We start from the raw sequence: 20,889 nt of genomic DNA, 5'->3' as shown, positions 1-20,889 counted from the left end.
GTTTTGCTACATAATGTAGCTAATAATAGCTATATAAATACCTTAGTCTAAAAAAGAACTAGCTAGCTAGTGCGTTATGGTAACACTAGCAAGCTACCTTATTTAATAGCAAGCCAATGCAATCTAGCTATGTTTACTACTCTTTAATGATTAAAGAAGATTTTTCCACTGATTTTTCTCTGTCATGAGAAAGTGATGAAAGTAATAACAATTATTTTGTAATGATAGTGACAACTCTAATAGTGATTACTTAATTCAATTACAACCTCTCAGTGTAGCTATAGTGTTATTTTGGTCTCTATAAGCTAGCTAACCATTTCAGTTTAGCTAGCATGTGCCATTGAGAATATCTTGTAGTAACACTAAATTTTAGCTAATGCAAGCTAATACAAGGAAGTAAAATTTAGTGGACCATTTTAAATGATTACGAATACTTTGCATTTCGTTGCAATTTATGATTTATAATTTAGTGTTATTTTCTGTCAAGTGGGATATAGCTAGTGACATGACTCAGAAATCCCATGCCCCTTAAATGCTAAAAATGCTACCTTCTGTCATTCATTGGGAGAAAGTTCTTTTGAGATATTCACTTTAGAGAAGATTAGCAAAATGTGAAAATGTGTATGAAGCTAACTTACTTCAAAGCGGAACCTCTAGTGAAACACTAGTTTACCTCGTGTTAACTAGCTTGCTAGTAAACATAGCTAGTTAGCTAACATCAGATGGCTGACTAGCTTAGCTAATGTTGCTATAATTCAAACCAGTACTTTATGCACAGCATTAATGTCCCATTATATTTGAGATTTGTCAATTTACCTTGAATTTAACTTAAGCCCCACCCTTTTTGACCCAAAATCCTCTGTTAATCCTCAGTTAAAAACATTTTCACAGTTGAGGCTTCGCAGTATTTCCCCTAGCAGCTTATTTTTTGCTGAACTCGTCAAGGCTTTGCTCTCCTCCGAAGCGATTACTCTTAATTAATTCAGTCTATTCCTGTCTGCTTGGCCTAATCTGAATGGACGTCGTCCTCAGGTGGAGAGAAATTTCCCGAGACAAGCTGCCAATACCTGGCAGGACCGCTCTGACATGTTGACCAACTGCACGCCTCGCAGTTCCACCCGTTATGCGGCGATAATTGGACACGTTATCGGTGGCTGGAATTAGTCACGACGTTATTGAGATCTCCCACGGTTCACGGCAGGAGGAACAATGTCTGATCTGCAGAAGGAAAAAGGTCAAGTGAGCACTACAGCGCTACAGACTCCCCTTTTTTCACTTCCAGCTTATGAAATAAAGCAAACAACTGAGACTTACACCCTGTTCACATGTATATCTTTGGATATTTTTGAAAATGTATATGCGTTCTGGCCTCCAACCCACAAAATGGCAGTTTGGGCAAGTGAAAAAGAAACCTTTCCAAAAAGGCAGAACAATTTTTTCACATGAACATGAAAAACGTATGAATTAAACAAACAAACAAAAAAAAACCTGTCATCACAGCATGAATCTGCACATGATCATTTATCATAACTGCTGATCAGGTTGTTGGTCTATGTGGTGTGTAATTACTTATATGCTACTACAGTGGTACTACAGAGCTATTACAGCGCTATTACCCTGCTACTACAGCGCTATTACCGTGCTACTACAGCAGCGCTACTACAGTGCTATTATAGCATTACTACAGCACTATTACAGTGCTACTACAGCGTTACTACAGCGCTACTACAGTGCTATTATAGCATTACTACAGCACTATTACAGTGCTACTACAGTGCTATTACAGCGCAACTATAGTGCTACTACAGTGTTACTACAGCACTACTTTTATATATTTTAGAGATATTTTAGAAAACACTGTTCAAATAGACAGAAATATTTTTAAAACAAACACTGTGTGGATGGAAATTTTTTAAAAAACGCTGTTTGTGTGGATGGAAATATTTTCAAAAATGTTTGTGTGGATGGAAATATTTTCAAAAATGTTTGTGTGGATGGTAATATTTTCAAAAAAGTTGTTTATGTGGATGGAAATATTTTTAAAAACGCCGTTTGTGTGGAAGGAAATATTTTCAAAAAAGTTGTTTAAGTGGAAGTAAATATTTTCAAAAACATTTACGTGGATAGAAATATTTTTAAAAACGCTGTTTGTATAGATGGAAATATTTTTTGAAAAAACTAAGTGGATGGAAAAATTTTCAAAAATGCCGTTTGTGTGGATGGAAGTATTTTTAAAAATGCTTTTGTGGACAGAGATTATTTTTTGGAAACAGAAGGGTAAAATCTACATTTTCCAAAATATCCATATACGTCAGATTAAATGACCACATTTTCACGTGTCCTGATTACGCGCATCCGAACCTCAAAGTTTGAATTTGTGGCTGCCCAATTTCTTCTTGCTGGCTGTGTAACAATTGCACAAATTAGTTCACTCTTCTAAGTACATTAGTTAACATATACATAAGTCTTTTACATATAATACACAGGAAGTTTGATTTGGAAAATGTTCAGAACTCGATATTCAAAAGTTCGGAACTTTTGGGAAACTTTACAACACTTCTGTAAGCTTGAAAAACTGAGACATTCATTAATTATGCTGATGAAATTTGTGAGTCGATCGTTTTGAAACGTGATTAACCGCAGGAGGAGGTGACGACCCGCCGTCTTCAGCGGCAGGAATCCCTGTGTTGATCAAGCTCAAGCTCCACATCTGCCATGTGATGACTCATTTTCTTAATGGGACGACTGCGTGGATCGCTGCCGAATGCCGTCGCGCTGTGGAGTGACTGAAATGGAGTAATGTTTCATCTCCAGAGATCTGAACGCACCGAACATCCTGTTCGTGTGTGAAACATGCCTTTGTTTTTACACCAGCTGTCTCGGTAGAAGCAACAGACTTGTCTCATTCCCTTTCACTTTAATGTCCTTCATTCTGATGTTGCATGAACAGCAGTTTGGAACAGTGGCTCACAAGAAGCACTATATATATATAAGCAGGAAACTGGCATTCGGAAAAAAAAAAAATCCAATTAAAAAAACAAAACTCAAAAACTCACTTAAAAATAAGGCTACAATTTTTACAAAATGTTTTGTTTCAATTCAAATTAAAAATAGTTGTAAATGTAAAAAATAATAATTAAATAAAAATAAATATAAAATAGTTAAATATAAAATCAAAATAAAGGTTATAATAATAATAATAATAATAATAATAATAATAAATTAATCATAATTTAATTCAATTAATAATTAATAATCAATATCCATAAAGTAGCTTCACCTCAAAAATAACAGTAAAAAAACGTTAACTTAAATTTTTTAATTTTTTAATTCAGTAAAGTTTAAAAAAAACAGCTTCAAATAACTAAAATGAAAATTACTACTACTACTACTACTAATAATAATAATAATAGAACATATACAATCTATTCCAGTGGACCACATGTATTACCCATAATGCACTAGAAGCAGATGTTGGTGGTAACTGATTATGTAATGAAATAAAGTTATCTAAATGATCTGTGTTTGGCATCCCTGTGTTTTAACTGTGTTTTAGCGTTACGTTATCTTTTCTTCTTTGTTACTTCCTTGAATTGTTCTTCCAAACCAGACGTTAAAGTTTTCCTCTGAGATACAAACCTTGGAATGTTTCTCTCAAGATGTTCTCTCTGAAGTGAACATTTTCATGTTAAAATACTAACTTTTTTCCGCCCTCGTATCATGGTCGTTGCTTTAGAAACCGCTATGCCATTGAGTTCAACAAAGGGCACTTCATCTAACGATCAAAAGGGTGACGTACACTTCATATATTAAAAAAAAAAAAAGAGGCAAGAATGTGTTCAGTGAAGTGGCCGCATCACCATTTAATGCAATCAACTGCTTTATACGCTGCATGTAAAAGGGACGGGGCTTCTGGCAAATAACACAAAACTGAAATAGCTAGCAATGACAACATAAAGTGTTTTCAATCTATAACTCTTGTTTATGTTGTACATTAAGATAAATGTTAGCTAGCATTTCAAATCTGTCCACCTTTATCGTTTACGTCACTCGCACTTTTAAATATACCTTAATTACAAAACAGTCTGAATTTAACAAAATTGTCATATATAAATGTGATTATTACATACTAAACTGCCAAAAAAAACTGACTTGGACTGAAAAGCACCATTATTTTCAGTCAGCAGCAGATGAGGCTAATCATCTCACTTCTTTAGCGGTCAATGCTAAGTGTACTTACAGTGTGATTTTAGTTGTACAGATTATTTGTTTATTAATTTACCAACACATCTGTTGATGTTCTTGATGTTTTTATCATGTTTACACTGTCACTGTGTCAATACCCTGTCCTCTTATGATGTAAAATATGACATGTTAGCTAAGTCATTAGCCTTATTTCTTAACTAGCTATAGCTGGGCATCCATATTTCCAAGCTGCTTGGTAACATTGTTCTCCTGACTAGGCACTTCCTGACAATGAACATTACTTCCATAATGGTGCATAAGAGCACTGTAATGACAGTATGATGGTTATACATCAAAACCCAACTCAAATTGGTGTAATAACATTGTCATTTTTATTAAAAAAAAGGCTTATTAACAGTAAAACTAAACTCATTTTAGTGCCAAATCTACACAAATACACTGATCAGCCATAACAATAAAACCAGCTGTCTAATATTGTGTAAGTCCCCCTTGTGCCACCAAAACAGCTCTGACTCGTCAAGGCATGGACTTCATAAGACCTCTGAAGGTGTGCTGTGGTATCTGCACCAAGACGTTAGCAGCAGATCCTTTAAGTCCTGTAAGTTGCGAGGTGGGGCCTCCATGGATCAGATTTGTTTGTACAGCACATACCACAATGCTTGATCGGATTGAGATCTGGGGAATTTGGAGGCCAAGTCAAAACCTTGAACTCTTTGTCATGTTCCTCAACCCATTCCCGAACAATTTTTGCAGTGTGGCAGGGCGCATTATCCTGCTGAAAGAGGCCACTGCCATTAGTGAATACAGTTGCCATGAAGGGGTGTAATTGGTCTGCAATAATGTTTAAGTAGGTGGTACGTGTCAAAGTAACATCCACATGAATGCCAGGACCCAAGGTTTCCCAGCAGAACATTGCCCAGAGCATCACACTGCCTCCGCCAGCTTGCCTTCTTCCCATAGTGCATCCTGGTGGCATCTATTCCCCAGGTAAGCAACACACATGCACCTGGCCGTCCACATGATGTAAAAGAAAACGTGATTCATCAGACCATTTTAGAGATGCTCTGACCCAGTTGTCTAGCCATCACAATTTGGCCCTTGTCAAAGTCGCTCAGATTCTTGCCCATTTTTCCTGCTTCCTACACATCAACTTCAAGAACTGACTTTCACTTGTTGCCTAGTATATCCCACCCCTTGACAGGTGCCATTGTAATGAGATAATCAATGTTATTCCTTTCACCTGTCAGTGGTTTTAATGTTATGGCTGATCGGTGTGTTACAGCATTGCCAAAAGTATTCATAAACAATGCACAAGCAAGAATACTAAAGTAAATATACAGTCCCCTCTGAAAGTATTGGAACAGCAAGGGTTTGAGATCAAAAGAGGAATATGAGAAAATAGATCAGAATTTCAGCTTCCATTCCCTGATATTTACATCTAGATGTGTTAAGCAACTTAGAACACGGCACCTTTGCTGGCAGTCCACTCAATTTTTCAGTAAGCAAAAGTATTGGAACATGTGACTGACAGGTGTTTCTTGTTGCCCAGGTGTGCCCTGTTAGATTCATGTTTTGATCTCAAACCCAAATGTCTTCAGTGTAAAGCAAAAACAAAAGAATTAGCCTTGTTATGGGGGACTTAATGGCATAGCACTGTCATAAGTGTTTCTCATATGTTTTGAGTGTCATGACACCATCAAAGATATTTAAAACAGCAGAAATATGAACTTCACTTTACTTAAATGCCAATGAAAATATCCAAATGCTACACATAGCTGCTATTACAGTGTAATGACACATAATTACCACTATATGGCAAGTTCAACCAAATTCTAGCTTCCAATTAACCTCATTTAGCATGCCAGCTTATGTCACTCTGACATACCAGAAGTACACTGTCATGATGTTTGACATAAGCCGTCTTTATCACTGCTGATGCCTGTTCTGAGTGTCATGACATTGTCATAGATATTTATAACACTCTTCTAATAAGAAACATGAAATTCACAAACCAAAGAAAACACACATTAATAATATACAGTGTAATGATATGTAATTACCACCATATTTCACATTCTTACTGGTCTGTAAAGTGTCATAAAAACCTTATGTCCACATAAATCGCTTGTCTTAGTTGTTATCTCACCTTGATATCAAAAACATTGACAAAAGCAGTGTTTATGAGAGCTGATGCCTGTTGCAGTAATCCTTTATAAATGTTTTGAGTGCCATGATATTCTCACAGATATTAATAACAGTCTTCTAAATAGACAAATTAAATTCCAAAACAGGGGAACATTCACATGAACTCTATATAGTGTAAAGTCATGTAATTACTACCATATGCCATGTTCACTGTTCATTCACCAGTCTGCAAAGGGTCATAACAACCTTATGTGAGCAAGATTCTCTCGTCTTAGGTTTTGCATCGTCTTGACATCAAATTTGAAAAAAGCAGTCTTTATAACAGCTGCTGCCTGCTGCAATAAAACATTATGAATATTTATGGCAAGCTTATGGAACTCAGAACATTAATAACGTTTTATTGCAGCAGGCAGCAGCTTAAATTATAAAGTGTAATGACATGTAATTACAACCTTTATGTAGCTTTATGTCCATGGTCATGAAGGTCTTATGTAGGTGTCATGTAGCCCTATGACACCTCACTACCCCCAAAACTGTTATATGTTTTTTTTTTTTCACTAAGCCTTAGCTACAACTTTGTCCCTATTAGAGTTTCGGAAATAAGCAAACTTTTGTTGAACATTCTGTTCAAACATTACTTCACATAATCTCGTTTCCAATTTAGATAGTCATCTCATTCTGCCGTAATTACAGTGAATCCAATTAAGGAAGAAATTGCGTCGGGGAAGTGCCTCGAGTTGATGAAACAATAATCACCTTCTGCTCCTTAGATAACCTCCTTTTTTTGCTTTATAAAACCTTGTGTTCCCCGACCATCTGCGTGCCGCCGCTTTATCTCCAGAGAACCTGAAGCTTGAAGCTGTCTGGATTGCGTAACACGCGCCGGTTCTAAAAAAACGTTCCGCTAAGTGTCAAAGCGAGTGATGAGTCCTAACATTCGGTGCTAACGCACACATATTTTCACCACCCCCCCCTCCCCAGCAGGAACCCTCGGCTCATGTGTCCATGACAGTGACACACCGCAGACCTGTGGCTGGTGCGTATCCCTGAGTGACGGGCAGCAGCTTCTGCGTGTGATTCGATTTAGTAGTAAATACACTGACTTACACGAGCGCGTGCACCAACTGTCACTTCCTATTCGCTCGGTTCTCTGTCTTCGGATCGTTGGTGAACCTCTTGTTTCATCTTGCTACTGAGAAACAAGTACAGCTCAATCCGATTATAGTGCTCCAACCAGACTTCATCACTCTTCTCTATTATCAGTCCAGTACGCTGAGCTCTGATTGGCTGAGAGCACAGGGACAATAACTCATAACTCAGGACAAGTGCAATGAGTGAGTCAATACAGGTGCCGTTTAGAGACAGAAACACTGTGGCTCAGGAGCGCAACTGTCAATCATATACACAATAATGGACTCTTACCGGTCTGTCTGCATCTCTGTCTGTCTGCATGTCTCTGTCTGTCTCTGTCTCTCTTTCTGCCTGTCTGTTTGTCTATCAGCCTGTCAGTCTGCATATCTGTCTCTCTTTCTGTCTCTCTATCTATCTACTTGCATCTCTCTCTCATGTCTGTCTGTCTACCTGTATGTCTGTCTCTCTGGCAGTTCAACTGACTGCATCCCTCTCCATCTGCAGAGAGACATGTAGACAGTAGGATAGATATGTAATCAGACAGACAGAAAGACATGCCTCTCCATCTGCATGTCTTTCTGTCTGTCTGACTGCATATCTATCCCACTGTCTACATGTCTCTCTGTATTTATAACTCTCTATGCATATCTCTCTATCTCTCTCTATACATACACCTCTGTCAGTTGCTCTATTTGTACACCTGTCTTTCTGTCTCTCTGCCTCTCTCCACCATTCTACCTGTCCATCTGTCAATCCATCTAGTTGCTCATCCAGCTACCTGTATGTCTTTTTGTCTATAAATCAGTCTCTATCTATCTATCTATCTATCTATCTATCTATATTGTCAGATATCACTATATTGAGGTTACTGTATTGTCAGTATGTGAAACTGTGTGTGTGTGTGTGTGTGTGTGTGTGCGTGTGTGTGTGTTTACAGTGGAATTTAATTTAACCTCCTGAGACCCAGAAGAAAAAAGTTTTCAATATTTAGAAATTTTTTAGATAATTTAAGTATTGTGGTTGAAAGAAACATGTTACAGCAAAAAAAATTTCAAAAATTTTATTTATTTATTTTTTATCATCTGTCCCTTGAAGTGGACATCAGGTCTTTTTTGATCACAGAATGTAATGAATGTAACGTATTCATTTTCACGCAGATTTCTGTTAAAATTTCTTTTTTCATGAACTGAGTCAAAACATGAACCGATTCATGAACTGAACAGTTAGATGAAGGAAGCACATATGAACACTAAAACATTATTTTAGGAATTAAATCTCCTAGTGGAGCTTTTTGATTAAACTGCATTCCGCACACTTGATAGTCACCTAAAGCTGGGTTGTCATACACGGCACTAAACAGATCATGCATGGTACAACAGGAAGCAGTTTTTTGTCTTTGAAACACACAAAAACATGTTACATTTAATACACTTGATGAATGTTTTCCCTTTGCATCCTTCTCTCCTGCACCGTGATGCATGTACTGCCTCTACCATCTTTGGCAAATGGAGCGCCCCATATTTTTTGACATCATCACTGGGCTGTGGTTCAACAGGCCTCTTCTTCTTTGCTGGAATGTACTCTTCATCATCAGTGCTCATCTCATCATCACTGGCCATCTTGTGAACCTGTTGACCTTGACTACTCTGTGCCTGAGCAATCATTTCTTCAGCCAGCAGCAGCTTGAAGTCAAAATACTGAAGTCTCTCCTTCTCTGGTCTCCCAGAGACCTGGTGGTCTGACCTGTACTCGATCCAGCTGTTTGTGGCCGCCAGGTCAAAGAAATGCAGGACCGTACGGATGGTCCATTTTCTTGTGCGGCTTGACATTGGGTAAAAGCTGATCATGCGGTCGCACAAATCAACTCCACCCATATTTTTGTTGTACTCAGCCACAACAGCAGGTCTAGGCACAGTTACATGGCACTTCTCTTTTGCTGACCATCTCAGGCAGCTGTCCTGGGGCTCTATCCCATGGACACTGGAGGCCATCAGAATTGCCTTATTGTCCTGCCACTTCGTCACTGCAACCTCTAATGGTTTTCTGACAACCATTTCAGATGCACCTTTTCCTTGTTTTTTTAGTTTGGTGTCATCTGACATCTTTGACTTGCACAGTGCAGGGATTCTATTTTTCATAATGGTCCCTGTTCCCAGGAGACCATTTGCTTTCAACATATCCAGTACTTTGATAGAAGTGAAATATCTGTCAAAGTACAGGTGTGTTCCTCTTGGAAGAGACTGTGCCATCCGAGCGACTGCATTCCCTCCGATTCCCAGCTGCTGGTCAGTGAACGTATTCCGGCCCTTGTAAACTTCAAAATCCAGCACCAGACCATTGGGACTGGCAAGCACAAATGCTTTCAGTCCTGTGGGATTTGGTTTCCCTGGCACAAACTGCCGTACAGGACACCGACCTGTGAAGGGTATCATCTGCTCATCTACACAGGCCTTCCCTGGTCTTGGCAGATTGAGGCAGCCTTGTTGCACTCTGTTTAAGAGAGGTCTTACCTTCCAGAGGGGATCATTCTTTTTCTCCTCTGCAGAGACATCAAGATCATTTGTGAGTTTGATGGACTGCCTAATCTTGAAGAATCTGTCTCGACTCATTGAATTGGCTATGACTGGGACCCTCGTCTTCGCTGCCCAGTACATCCGGATCCTAGGGTATCCGAGGCATGCCATGTACATAGATATGCCAAAGAAGGTTTTCAGCTCCTCTGGAGTGGTTTTAAGGCTGCCTCCAGAGATGAGCACCTCCCGCTGGTTTGTGTGTTCTGACATTTTCTCAAAAACCTGGTTATCTATGTACTGTTTGAAGTAATCAGAGGGCCTCCAGTCTTGGTGGTTGTGGCCAGCATTGTCTTGCACAGTGTTCTCCTCCACAACAGGGTTGAAACTTAATTGATAAGGAAAGGAGAGGTATAGTTTAATGCACTTTTAGCAAATGTATTATTAATTATATAAATCAACAAGGTCAATAGCTTGCCAAGTCAAGCTTTTAACTGATTGTGTACTGTACATTTGTGTGCATGTAACTTCAACTAAAAAGGCTCTCATTTCCTTTTCTAGACACTGTAATACCAATATACTTCAGAGCCCTAGCTTACACATTGCTTCTTATCCATAATGGACAGCGGGTGTCATCACTTTGTCCCTGCTCAGGCTCCTCAAAAGATGATATGTCCTCCTCTGAGCTTTCACCTTCCTGCTGTACTGTCTGGCCCTCCTCTACCTCATCTCCTGACAGCTCTAAATCTGAATCCCCTTCCACAATTCTAAGTAAAATCCTTTCTGCATCACTCAGCCCTCTGCTTCCTGAAGAATGGAAATTGGTTCAAAACAGGAGTTAGTAAGCCCTGGTGTCCACTACAAAGGACATTGAATAAAAGTTATGTTTTGAAAGGGTTAAAATTACTGTACATTTCTGAAATCTTACTAAACTGAAGTCAAGACTCTCATGTGGAAGAAACAATTTGATTATTAGCAAGAGAAACATAATATCTGCAAAAAATTGATCATTTACCTCCCTTGGTGCCATAAAATGTGGAAGCTGCAATGGCTGCCATTTTGAAAAGAAAGTCTGTGTGCTCTGTTAGCCACACCCCCACAACTGTGGCATCACTAGAAAGCCCAGGATGTCCTCTTGACAGCACAGTAGGACCCAAAAAGATTGCATTAATTGTGCTTGACTTAGAGGTATCAGACTCCTGTCCCCCACGGAGGACAAAAATGAATTGTTGGGTCTCAGGAGGATATGTAAGACATAAATAAAGTCAGAACCTCAGACTGCCTTACTGGAAACTCTTTCACTAAGTTCTATAGATAATAATAATAATTTTGAATAATAGGATTCTGAAAAATAGCTGAAAAAAAATTATGACAACAGACTCTGTGTTTCTGTTTGCCAGCGAGAGCCCTGTTCCAGCTGAGTTCACTGTGAGTGTGTGTTTTGCCATCAGGAGACAGAAAATCCACGCTAAACCCAGCAGGATTGACATCTCAGCTAAATCCTTAACCAAACGCACACTGAGGACCCACAGCTCATCCACAGCGGCCATGTTTTTCCTTCATGGTTGTGCCAATGTCTCTGAGTCTTTTTATATTGGCATATTTCATGCTATTAGGCTTGGGTGTGTTTTTGTGACTAGCACAGCATGATGAACATGAAACAGGAAGTCATGGTGAGGCCTGATGACTCACTTCAACAACAGTCAATAATGTTCAAGATACGCCACCTCCCTGCTTAACGTAGACAAACTTAGCTAGCTAAATATGGTAGAAAATTGAAAATTTCAAGTAGGAAAAAAGAACAGTATCCTAGAACAGGAGGTATCTAGATATGTAGCTAGCTTAGCTAATATTTCTAAACTAATATATTGTGTAATTAAAATTAGTATTTAACACTAAGTACTATTTCAAAACATATGCTAAATACTTTAGACATTGGTGCAGCTTTCAACAATATAATAGTGATCTTTGTCAGCTACTTGCTAGTGAGGTATCATTAATGCTAGCTAACTAGTCAACTGGCTAACAATATTTTAGGCAGGCTTAGCTAATGTTTCTAAACATCACTAGCAGTAGCTAATGTTAAGTAGCTAGCCAATGTCACTGATAAATTGTGTGATTTTAACCAGGATGCAGTTTTGCAAGCAAACTAGCGAACAAACGGTAAACTGTGTTCGCTAGCTGTGTTGATGTCATATGACCTGTTTTACAATTAGCTGGTAAAATATAAATTTGTTAACCAAACCTTTCAGGAAAATCTGCGTGTTCCTAGACATAGCTTTCACCGTCTGTCTAATTTTAATTATTTACAGTAGATGTGCTACTCCAGCAGTTATGCTAAGTTTATGAGAAGGTTCACTACCATGAGCTTGATGCTAATATAACAATGAAGATCTATTAGACCCAATGAAAGGAATGTTATGAAGTGAATGATGAGATTTCAGCATTTGGGTGAAAATCTTGCACATAGATTAATACCGCTATCATTTACGTCTTGTCTGCTGCATCAGAATCGTTTATACACCCTGAAATTCTTTATATCTCCACCTGGAATAAAAACCGAGCTTCTCATTCCGCCTGTTTCCAAAACGTACATCTAATAACACCTTTAACTGATTTAATGTGATGGATTCAAGAGATGATTAAAGAAACTCTTCCCCGAGTGGCAGCGATGATTATGATTTGAAACATATTATTTTCTCTTTTTTTGACAGGTACTCCCACTCACAGAGCTTGGAGAGTACGAATTAATTCTTCCTGAACTACAGAAGAAGGACTGAAGGAAGCTGCAGTGCACGTTTTCTCAAAGTCTGACATGCAGGCGGATTGAAGTGGGCGTTAAAGGGGCAGAAAGAAGAAGAAGAAGAAAGGCAAGAGGACTTTTTGTTTATTTTGCACAAAAATTTGAATCTGTCCAACTGATAGATAGATAGATAGATAGATAGATCTATTTTTGTCATTTAGCACTGGATTCTGTCATGTTTGTGTGCTTTAAAAATAACACTTAATGGCCAATTCCCACTTTGATGACTAACAGTCATGAGCTAGTTCTTGATGGCTAACACTCATGAGCTAGTTCTTGATAGAAAACACTCATGAGCTAGTTCTTGATGGCTAACACTCATGAGCTAATTCTTGATAGAAAACACTCATGAGCTAGTTCTTGATGGCTAACACTCATGAGCTAATTCCTTAAGACAAACACTCATGAGCTAGTTCTTGATGGCTAACACTCATGAGCTAATTCCTTAAGACAAACACTCACAAGCTACTGTAGTTCTTGATGTCTAACACTCACAAGCTAGTTCTTGGTGACTAACACTCACAAGCTAGTTCTTGATGACTAACAGTCATGAGCTAATTCTTGATAGAAAACACTCATGAGCTAGGTATTGATGGCTAACACTCATGGGCTAATTCTTGATAGAAAACACTCATGAGCTAGTTCTTGATGGCTAACACTCATGAGCTAATTCCTGAAGAAAAACACTCACAAACTACTGTAGTTCTTGATGGCTAACACTCACAAGCTAGTTCTTGATGACTGACACTCACAAGCTAGTTCTTGGTGACTAACACTCATAAGCTAGTTCTTGGTGACTAACACTCATAAGCTAGTTCTTGATGGCTAACACTCACAAGCTAGTTCTTGATGACTGACACTCATGAGCTAGTTCTTGATGACTAACACTCACAAGCTAGTTTTTGATGGGTAACACTCATGAGCTAGTTCTTGATGGCTAACACTCATGAGCTAATCCGTGATGGCTAACACTCATGAGCTAGTTCTTGATGACTATCACTCATGAGCTAATTCTTGATAGATCACACTCATGAGCTAATTCTTGATAGATCATACTCATGAGGTAGTTCTGGATTTCTAATATTATTTTCTACATTTTCCCTGGGAAGAAAATACTTGGCGACATACTCTTATAGAAAACCTATGTGCATCACACCACCCTGTCAATGATTATTTTCCTATCACAGCACATCCCAAAGTGTTTATTCCTTAATTAATTTCACTTTCATTTTGAAAGAGCTAGCAGCTGCATTTGAAACACGTCCCTCGAGTTCTGTCATATTGTGTTTAATCTTAGGTGATGGAAGCAAACTCATTAATTACAGGAGTTAATGATGATGGATAAGTGAGTGTGAGGTGCTCAGATGACCCTCAAGGTCGTGTCTGAACTTCTTGGTCGTGGTCCTTATCGTCAAAGCTTGTCTATACGCGTCAGTGTCTGGCATATAATAACACCTGACAGGTGATGTATCGCTTCTCATTAGCATGTTTCTGGTTTATGCCTTGTCTTTAAGTGAATATGATCATTTAGATATCTTTCTTCACAGTTTAATCTAATATGTTTGGGCCTTACTGGGTGGGCAAAAACACACAGATACAGAGAAAGCTGAGGGTAATTACCTGACAGTGCAGTGAATTATTGCTTCTGGTGGTTTGAAGATGACTAAAAATGAAATGATGAAGGTTTATATTACGTTACACCTGGAGTAGTGCATGGATAAATCTACACCTGGACTAATACACATATAAGTCTACACCTGGACTAACCTATGGGTAACTCTACACCTGGACTAACCTATGGGTAACTCTACACCTGGACTAACTTACAGGTAAATCTTCACCTGGACGAACTTACGGGTAAGTCTACACCTGGACTAACCTATGGGTAAATCTACACCTGGACTAACCTATGGGTAAATCGACAGCTGGACTAACCTAACGGTAAATCTACACATGGACTAACCTATGGATAAGTCTACACCTGGACTAACCTTTGGGAAAATCTACACCTGGACTAACCTATGGGTAAATCTACACTTGGAGTAACACATGGGTAAGTCTACATTTGGAGTAACACTGGTAAATCTACATCTAGTGTAAAGCTTGGGGAAATCTCCATCTTTTCAAAGATCTTTTTCCTTGAAATTCATCTCTGGATATGAGCACTACTGATGACCGCTAACTGGACAAACGAAGCAGCTGCTATATTTTAAGAATTACAACTCTGCATGAAATTGCTGCACTTGCCAAGCGTGAGATAATGCTGAGGTTTTCCTCTCATCCCAACCACAGAAAGCGTCTCTTCACAATGACCATTAGACAAACTAATTATCATTGATTGAGCGCTTAAAGAATCGATACGAATCAGAAAAGAAAAAAGCACCTGCAAAGCGCAGAGCGGGGAAGGCACCCGTGTGTCAGGACGATAATGATTCAGAGGACAGAAGAGAGGAAAAAAAGTCAATAAAAAGAACCATTGTTTACTAGCCGGAGGACTTGAAAGAAGCAGTGGCTCTGAATGATGGAGACTGAAATGTAATTCATATGTGAAAGCCTGTGACGAACAAAAGCCCTACTTCAGATTCTGCCTTCACACTAAGCAACTTCAGGATATTCGGTGACAGTACTAGTCTTTCAGACACTTGGGACAGATAGCACCTTTCAGACACCGGATGGAAATATTAAAATAATTGCGTTGTCACACTTTGGATTCATGAAGAGTCAATTTAAAAATCTATCAGGCTTGCAGAAAGTGAAAAGTGGAAAAGGAAAAATCCGCTGAAAGTCAGTTGCCCTGGGTAGAATTTGGGTTCTAGCGCCTACTACAACAGTGCTAACTACAAAAACATTGGAATGATTTGTTAACTCCTTTTGCCACACTTGTGTTTACGCCCTTCCATGATCTACACTCGGTAGCAGAGTTCATCTCATGGCTAGTTATGACAATGTTCGCTAAAATAACACGTGAAATGTGTGCTAACCTTTATGCCAACTTTTATGATCCCGCTTCGTGTCCAGGAGAAACTGAGCTAAATCAACATGCATGGAATGCGCTGAAATGTAAAGCCAAAATGCTAGCAACAGTTTTGTAGTAGTAGCATATTTATAATTGGTTTATTAAATGTAAACCTAATAATAATAATAATATTAATAATAATATGGGCTATAACCCGATTTAGCTTTTATGAAGGTGGTTGAATGACCAGGTTGCTAGGTTAGATAAATGAAGCTATTAGTAGCCTTGATAATATTAGCTAGACAGCTAGTTATCTATTCAGCTCAGAATTCCAAAAAATTATTACTGGATCATATTGGACTTTTTAAGCATTCATTAACATAAAAATCCTGCTAATTCTCCTCAGGTTGCAAATTCTACTCAGGTCGCTAATTCTCCTTAGCATTTCTTCCATGTGTGATGCAGTTTTCCATTGTGTGTGTGTGCGCACGCGTGTGTGTGTGTGTGTGTGTTACTCCACACGCTTCTAAACACAGACAAATCCACTTTTATTTAGCGAATCACATCGTGTCAAGTCCAGTTGAGCGTCCCATCCATCAGCGTATCAATTAAAGCTAGCGCAGCCCCGTCAGTGTCCAATCTCAGGCGATTCTCTGGGGATTTTTCCCAACTTACACACTCATTTCAGGCTGCTGAATAATTCAGGTTGTGTCTTTGACCTCGTATTAAAGGGTGCGGAGATAAATAATTAGCCGTGTTATGGGCTCAATAAGCAAGTTGATGATAAACGGGTCAATATTGGGTGGAGTGTGGAATGTCTGTGCAGGAGACAACGGATTTTACTAGAGGGTCAGAGCCCTTTATGGTTCAATGGCATTGCTGCAGTAGTTTACCTAATATTAGCTAACTCAGTAATGGTTTTAATTAATAGTTTAGATATAAGGTAATAGTTAAAGTGTTAGCAAAATACATTTAGGTTTTTTCACAGAAAAAAACTGCAAGTAGCTTAATATTATACTACTAAAAACCAGCTCGTTAGTTGTAGCTATTCTCACAGGATTTACTGCTAACATTAGCCAGCTAGATAGTATTAGCGACACCCACATAAATCTTCAATGTTTGCATTAGCCAGCTAGCTAACATTGACAACTTAGCTAACATGAGCTATCCTGACAAAAAAAAAAAAAAAATTTCAGAAACATTAATGATCTTCACTGTCAATATTAGTCTGCTTGCTAACATTAGCTAGTTAGTTATCATGAGCTAACCTGACAGGTTTTTATTTATTTATTTATTTTTTAGGTCATTTTCAATGTCAGTAGTCTTCACTGTCAGCATTAGCCAGATTGCTAACATTCACTAGTTTGTTAAGCTGAGCAAACCTGACAGGATCTTTTCAGATTTTTTTTTTATGTAAAATTTATTACATGTTAATCTTCACTTATTAGCCAGTTTGCTAACATTGGCAAGTTAGCTGATCTGACAGGATTTGTAAAAGTACTTTTCATGAATGTCTATAAATTTTCACTATCCATATCGACCATCTTGCTAATATTCACCAGTTTTTTGGGTTTTTTTTAGGTCACCACAGAAGCTATAGGAGCTAATGGACTGAAAAAAGATGTTGATATTAATAAAACAAGTGGTTATATTTAAAAATTTATAAATACCTTTACATGCACTATGTAACATCATAAATATCTTTACATGCAGTCTGGATAAACGAATTCAAAGTCTATAATGAAAACCTTTCACACTGTAGCTTACAATTAGCATTAATGTATTGTAGTCAGTCTGCTTTGTCCTTCTTACAGTGCAGAACAAATCCTGTCTCTGTGCCCTCGAATCTACAAATCGATACAGTGCTACAAGATAAAAATGGATTCATCGATCTTTCAAAATGAGCCACATTGTTTACTCGTGACTGGCGCCCCTCACTTAACCCTCCTGTACTGTGCACCACTCACTGCCTCTGCTCCCAGCTGTGTTTAGATTTATTCAGAAATCCCTCAATCTGTTCACCTCGCTGATGATTAATATTAAGTGCGCCATGTAGCCTACTAATATAAGAAACAGAATGAAGGACTCACAGAAACGCCAGCATCAATACGCTGTGTCCCAAACCACACACACTATTCATTATATAGTCCACACTGTGGACGTGTCCCAGATGACTTCACCCTATTCACTGTATAGGCCACTTAAACAGCATTATCAGGTACAGGGGACACATCCCAAACCGCATGCCCTATTCACTATATAGGCCACATAAACTACATCAGTGCACTGTGGATTTGTTCCAAAATACACACCCTATTCATTATATTATATTCTGTATATGGCCATTATCAGTCCACTGTGGACACGTCCCAAACCACACACCCTATTCACTATATAGCCCACCATCATCAGTCCACTACTGGCATGTCCCAAACCACATGCCCTATTCACTATATAGGCACCATAAACACCATCAGTGCACTATGGATTTGTCCCAAAATACACACCCTATTCATTATACAGTATATTAATACAGTATATTAACACCATTATCAGTCCACTGTGGACACGTCCCAAACCACACACCCTATTCACTATATAGCCCACCATCATCAGTCCACTACTGGCATGTCCCAAACCACATGCCCTATTCACTATATAGGCACCATAAACACCATCAGTGCACTATGGATTTGTCCCAAAATACACACCCTATTCATTATACAGTATATTAATACAGTATATTAACACCATTATCAGTCCACTGTGGACGAGTCCCAAACCACACACCATATTCACTATATAGGCCATCATCATCAATCCACTACTGGCATATCCCAAACCATATACACTATTCACTATATACATAGTCCACCATTATCAGTCCACTGTGGTTGTGTCCCAAGCCACATACCTTATTCACTATATACACCACATAAACACCATTGTCAGTCCACAGTGGAAGTGTTGCAAACCGCACACCCTATTCACTACACACATAGTCCACCATTATTAGTTCAGGGTGGACATGTCTTAAACCACACACCTTATACACTATACAGGTCACGTATCATCACCAGTTCACTGTGGACTCGTCCCAAACCACAAACCTTAGTAGTTGAGCTCATGCATATGGCACAATCTCTTTTTTCCCTATTTTCTTTCTTGCTTTCTTTCTTTCCTTTTGAACAGACTGGATTTGTTGTTAAAAAGGATAAACCAACATGATGACCAGAGAACTGTCTATGGGAGAAAAGCAAGCCATTTTGAAGCTGAGAAAAGAGGGGAAATAAATCACAGCCATTGTACAAGAAATGGACATAGCCAATAAAACAATTTGGAGTGTCCTGAAAAGGAAAGAAACCACTGGTGTACTAACAACCAGATATCAAACAGAACTAAGAAAAACAACATCAGTTGATCACAGAAACATTGTGAGAAATGTCAAGAAAAACCCAAAAACAACAGTCAGTGACATCAACAACAACCTTCCCAGGGCAGAGGTGAAGGTATCACAATCAACCAATCAAAGAAGACTTTGAGAGCAGAAATATAGAAGCCATACCACAAGATGCACCTGAAAGGTTCTGCTCATGATCCAAAACATACAGTATGAGCTCATTGGTCAAGCATAGTGGAGGTAGTGTCATGGCTTGGGCTTGCATGGCTGCTTCTGGAACAGGCTCACTAATATTTATTGATGAATGAACTCATGAGGGTAGCAGCAGAAACATCCTGTCTGCTAATTTACAGAGAAATGCATCCAACTTAATTAGGAGGAACTTCATCATGCAGTAAGACAATGACCCAAAACACACTGCCAACACAACAACGGAGTTCATCAGGGGAAAAAGTGGAAGGTTTTAGACTGGCCAAGTCAATCACCAGACCTTAACCCAATTGAGCATACATTTCACCTCCTGAAGAAGAGAGTGAAGGGAGAAACCCCCCAAAACAAACAACAACTGAAAGAAGCTGCAGTACGAGCCTGGAATAGCAGCACAAAGAAGAATGCAACAGTTTGGTGATGTCACTGGGGCACCAGCTTGGTGTAGTTATTGCAAGCAAGGGATATGCATCCAAATATTAAGTGTTATTTACTTGAAGAATATCTGTTCCTAAACTTTTGCTCACCTAAAAATTGGGTGGTCTGATACCCATTTTTTTAACATATGTACATATTATCTATCACTTCTGATTCTGCATATTCATCTTTTAATCTAAAAGCCAAGTGTATAGAAAAAAACAAAAGAATTGGCCTTGCTGTTCCAATACTTTCGGAGGGGACTGTATTAACAAGGACTAAATCTGCCAAATATATTGTCACATTTGTATTCAGCTGTAAGTCCTTTAATGCTGTGCACTTCTTCTTTATATTTGTGTGTGTGTGTGTGTGTTAACAGTTCTACTCTGCCGAGTGAGTGCTAACTCCCTTTGTCTGGAGTGGACAAGGGCTAATGCATGTGGCACAGTAAACACACACACACACACACACACACAGCCTGAGCTATTTATATGCTGCCTGTTGGAAAGCTCTATTAATCACACATACACACACATACACACACACACATACACACACACACACACCCACACACACACACACACACAGAATGAATAAGGCCAGTAGTGTGTGTGTGTGTGTGTGTGTGGTGTTTTGTGTCCTATAAATTGTCTTCTTCTTCTTCTTCTTCTTGGCTTTTTTAAATTCAACTTTATACAGTTTAAACTTTATACCGTTAAATTGTGAATCTTTCTTTCTTTCTTTCTTTCTTTCTTCACTCCTATCATGAACACAGAACAGTTTGTTTTATTTATTTTTTTTTTACTATGAAATTTCTTTTATTTAAAATAATATTGTAATAATCTGTAATAATACATAATAAATAATCTATGCTGAGGTGTGTATAATTATCACCCATTTTTTTCTGTTTTTCTTTCTTTGGTTTTTCTTTTGTCTTTCTCTTCTTCCTTTTTTGTTCTGGTCCTCTTAATTTTTTTAAATTTCTTTTTGCTTCTTTCGCCCCATGTTTGTTACTTTTTTTGATTGCCCTTTTCCCTTTCTTCTTCCTTTCTTCTTCTTTTTTATCAACATTTATGAATCTTTCTTTCTTTCTTTCTTTCCACCATTACTCTTA

General features: G+C 38.4%; 1 protein-coding gene across 1 annotated transcript; it reads right to left on the bottom strand.

The window, feature by feature from the left end:
- Window positions 1-8,479: 8,479 nt before the first annotated feature.
- Window positions 8,480-11,230, bottom strand: LOC128317530 (piggyBac transposable element-derived protein 3-like). The gene is made up of 2 exons (XM_053229753.1): window positions 11,008-11,230; window positions 8,480-10,380 (listed from the first exon to the last, which is right to left on the bottom strand). Exon 2 carries the CDS (start codon window positions 10,263-10,265, stop codon window positions 8,844-8,846), a length of 1,422 nt encoding a protein of 473 aa, XP_053085728.1. The 5' UTR covers window positions 10,266-10,380; window positions 11,008-11,230; the 3' UTR covers window positions 8,480-8,843.
- Between the last annotated feature and the right edge of the window lie 9,659 nt (window positions 11,231-20,889).

The sequence above is a fragment of the Pangasianodon hypophthalmus genome, chromosome 26, assembly GCF_027358585.1.
Source record: "Pangasianodon hypophthalmus isolate fPanHyp1 chromosome 26, fPanHyp1.pri, whole genome shotgun sequence".
Taxonomy (NCBI): Eukaryota; Metazoa; Chordata; class Actinopteri; order Siluriformes; family Pangasiidae; genus Pangasianodon; species Pangasianodon hypophthalmus.
The sequence above is the reverse complement of the archived record's forward strand: the minus strand, read 5'-3'. Positions and strand labels throughout refer to the sequence as shown.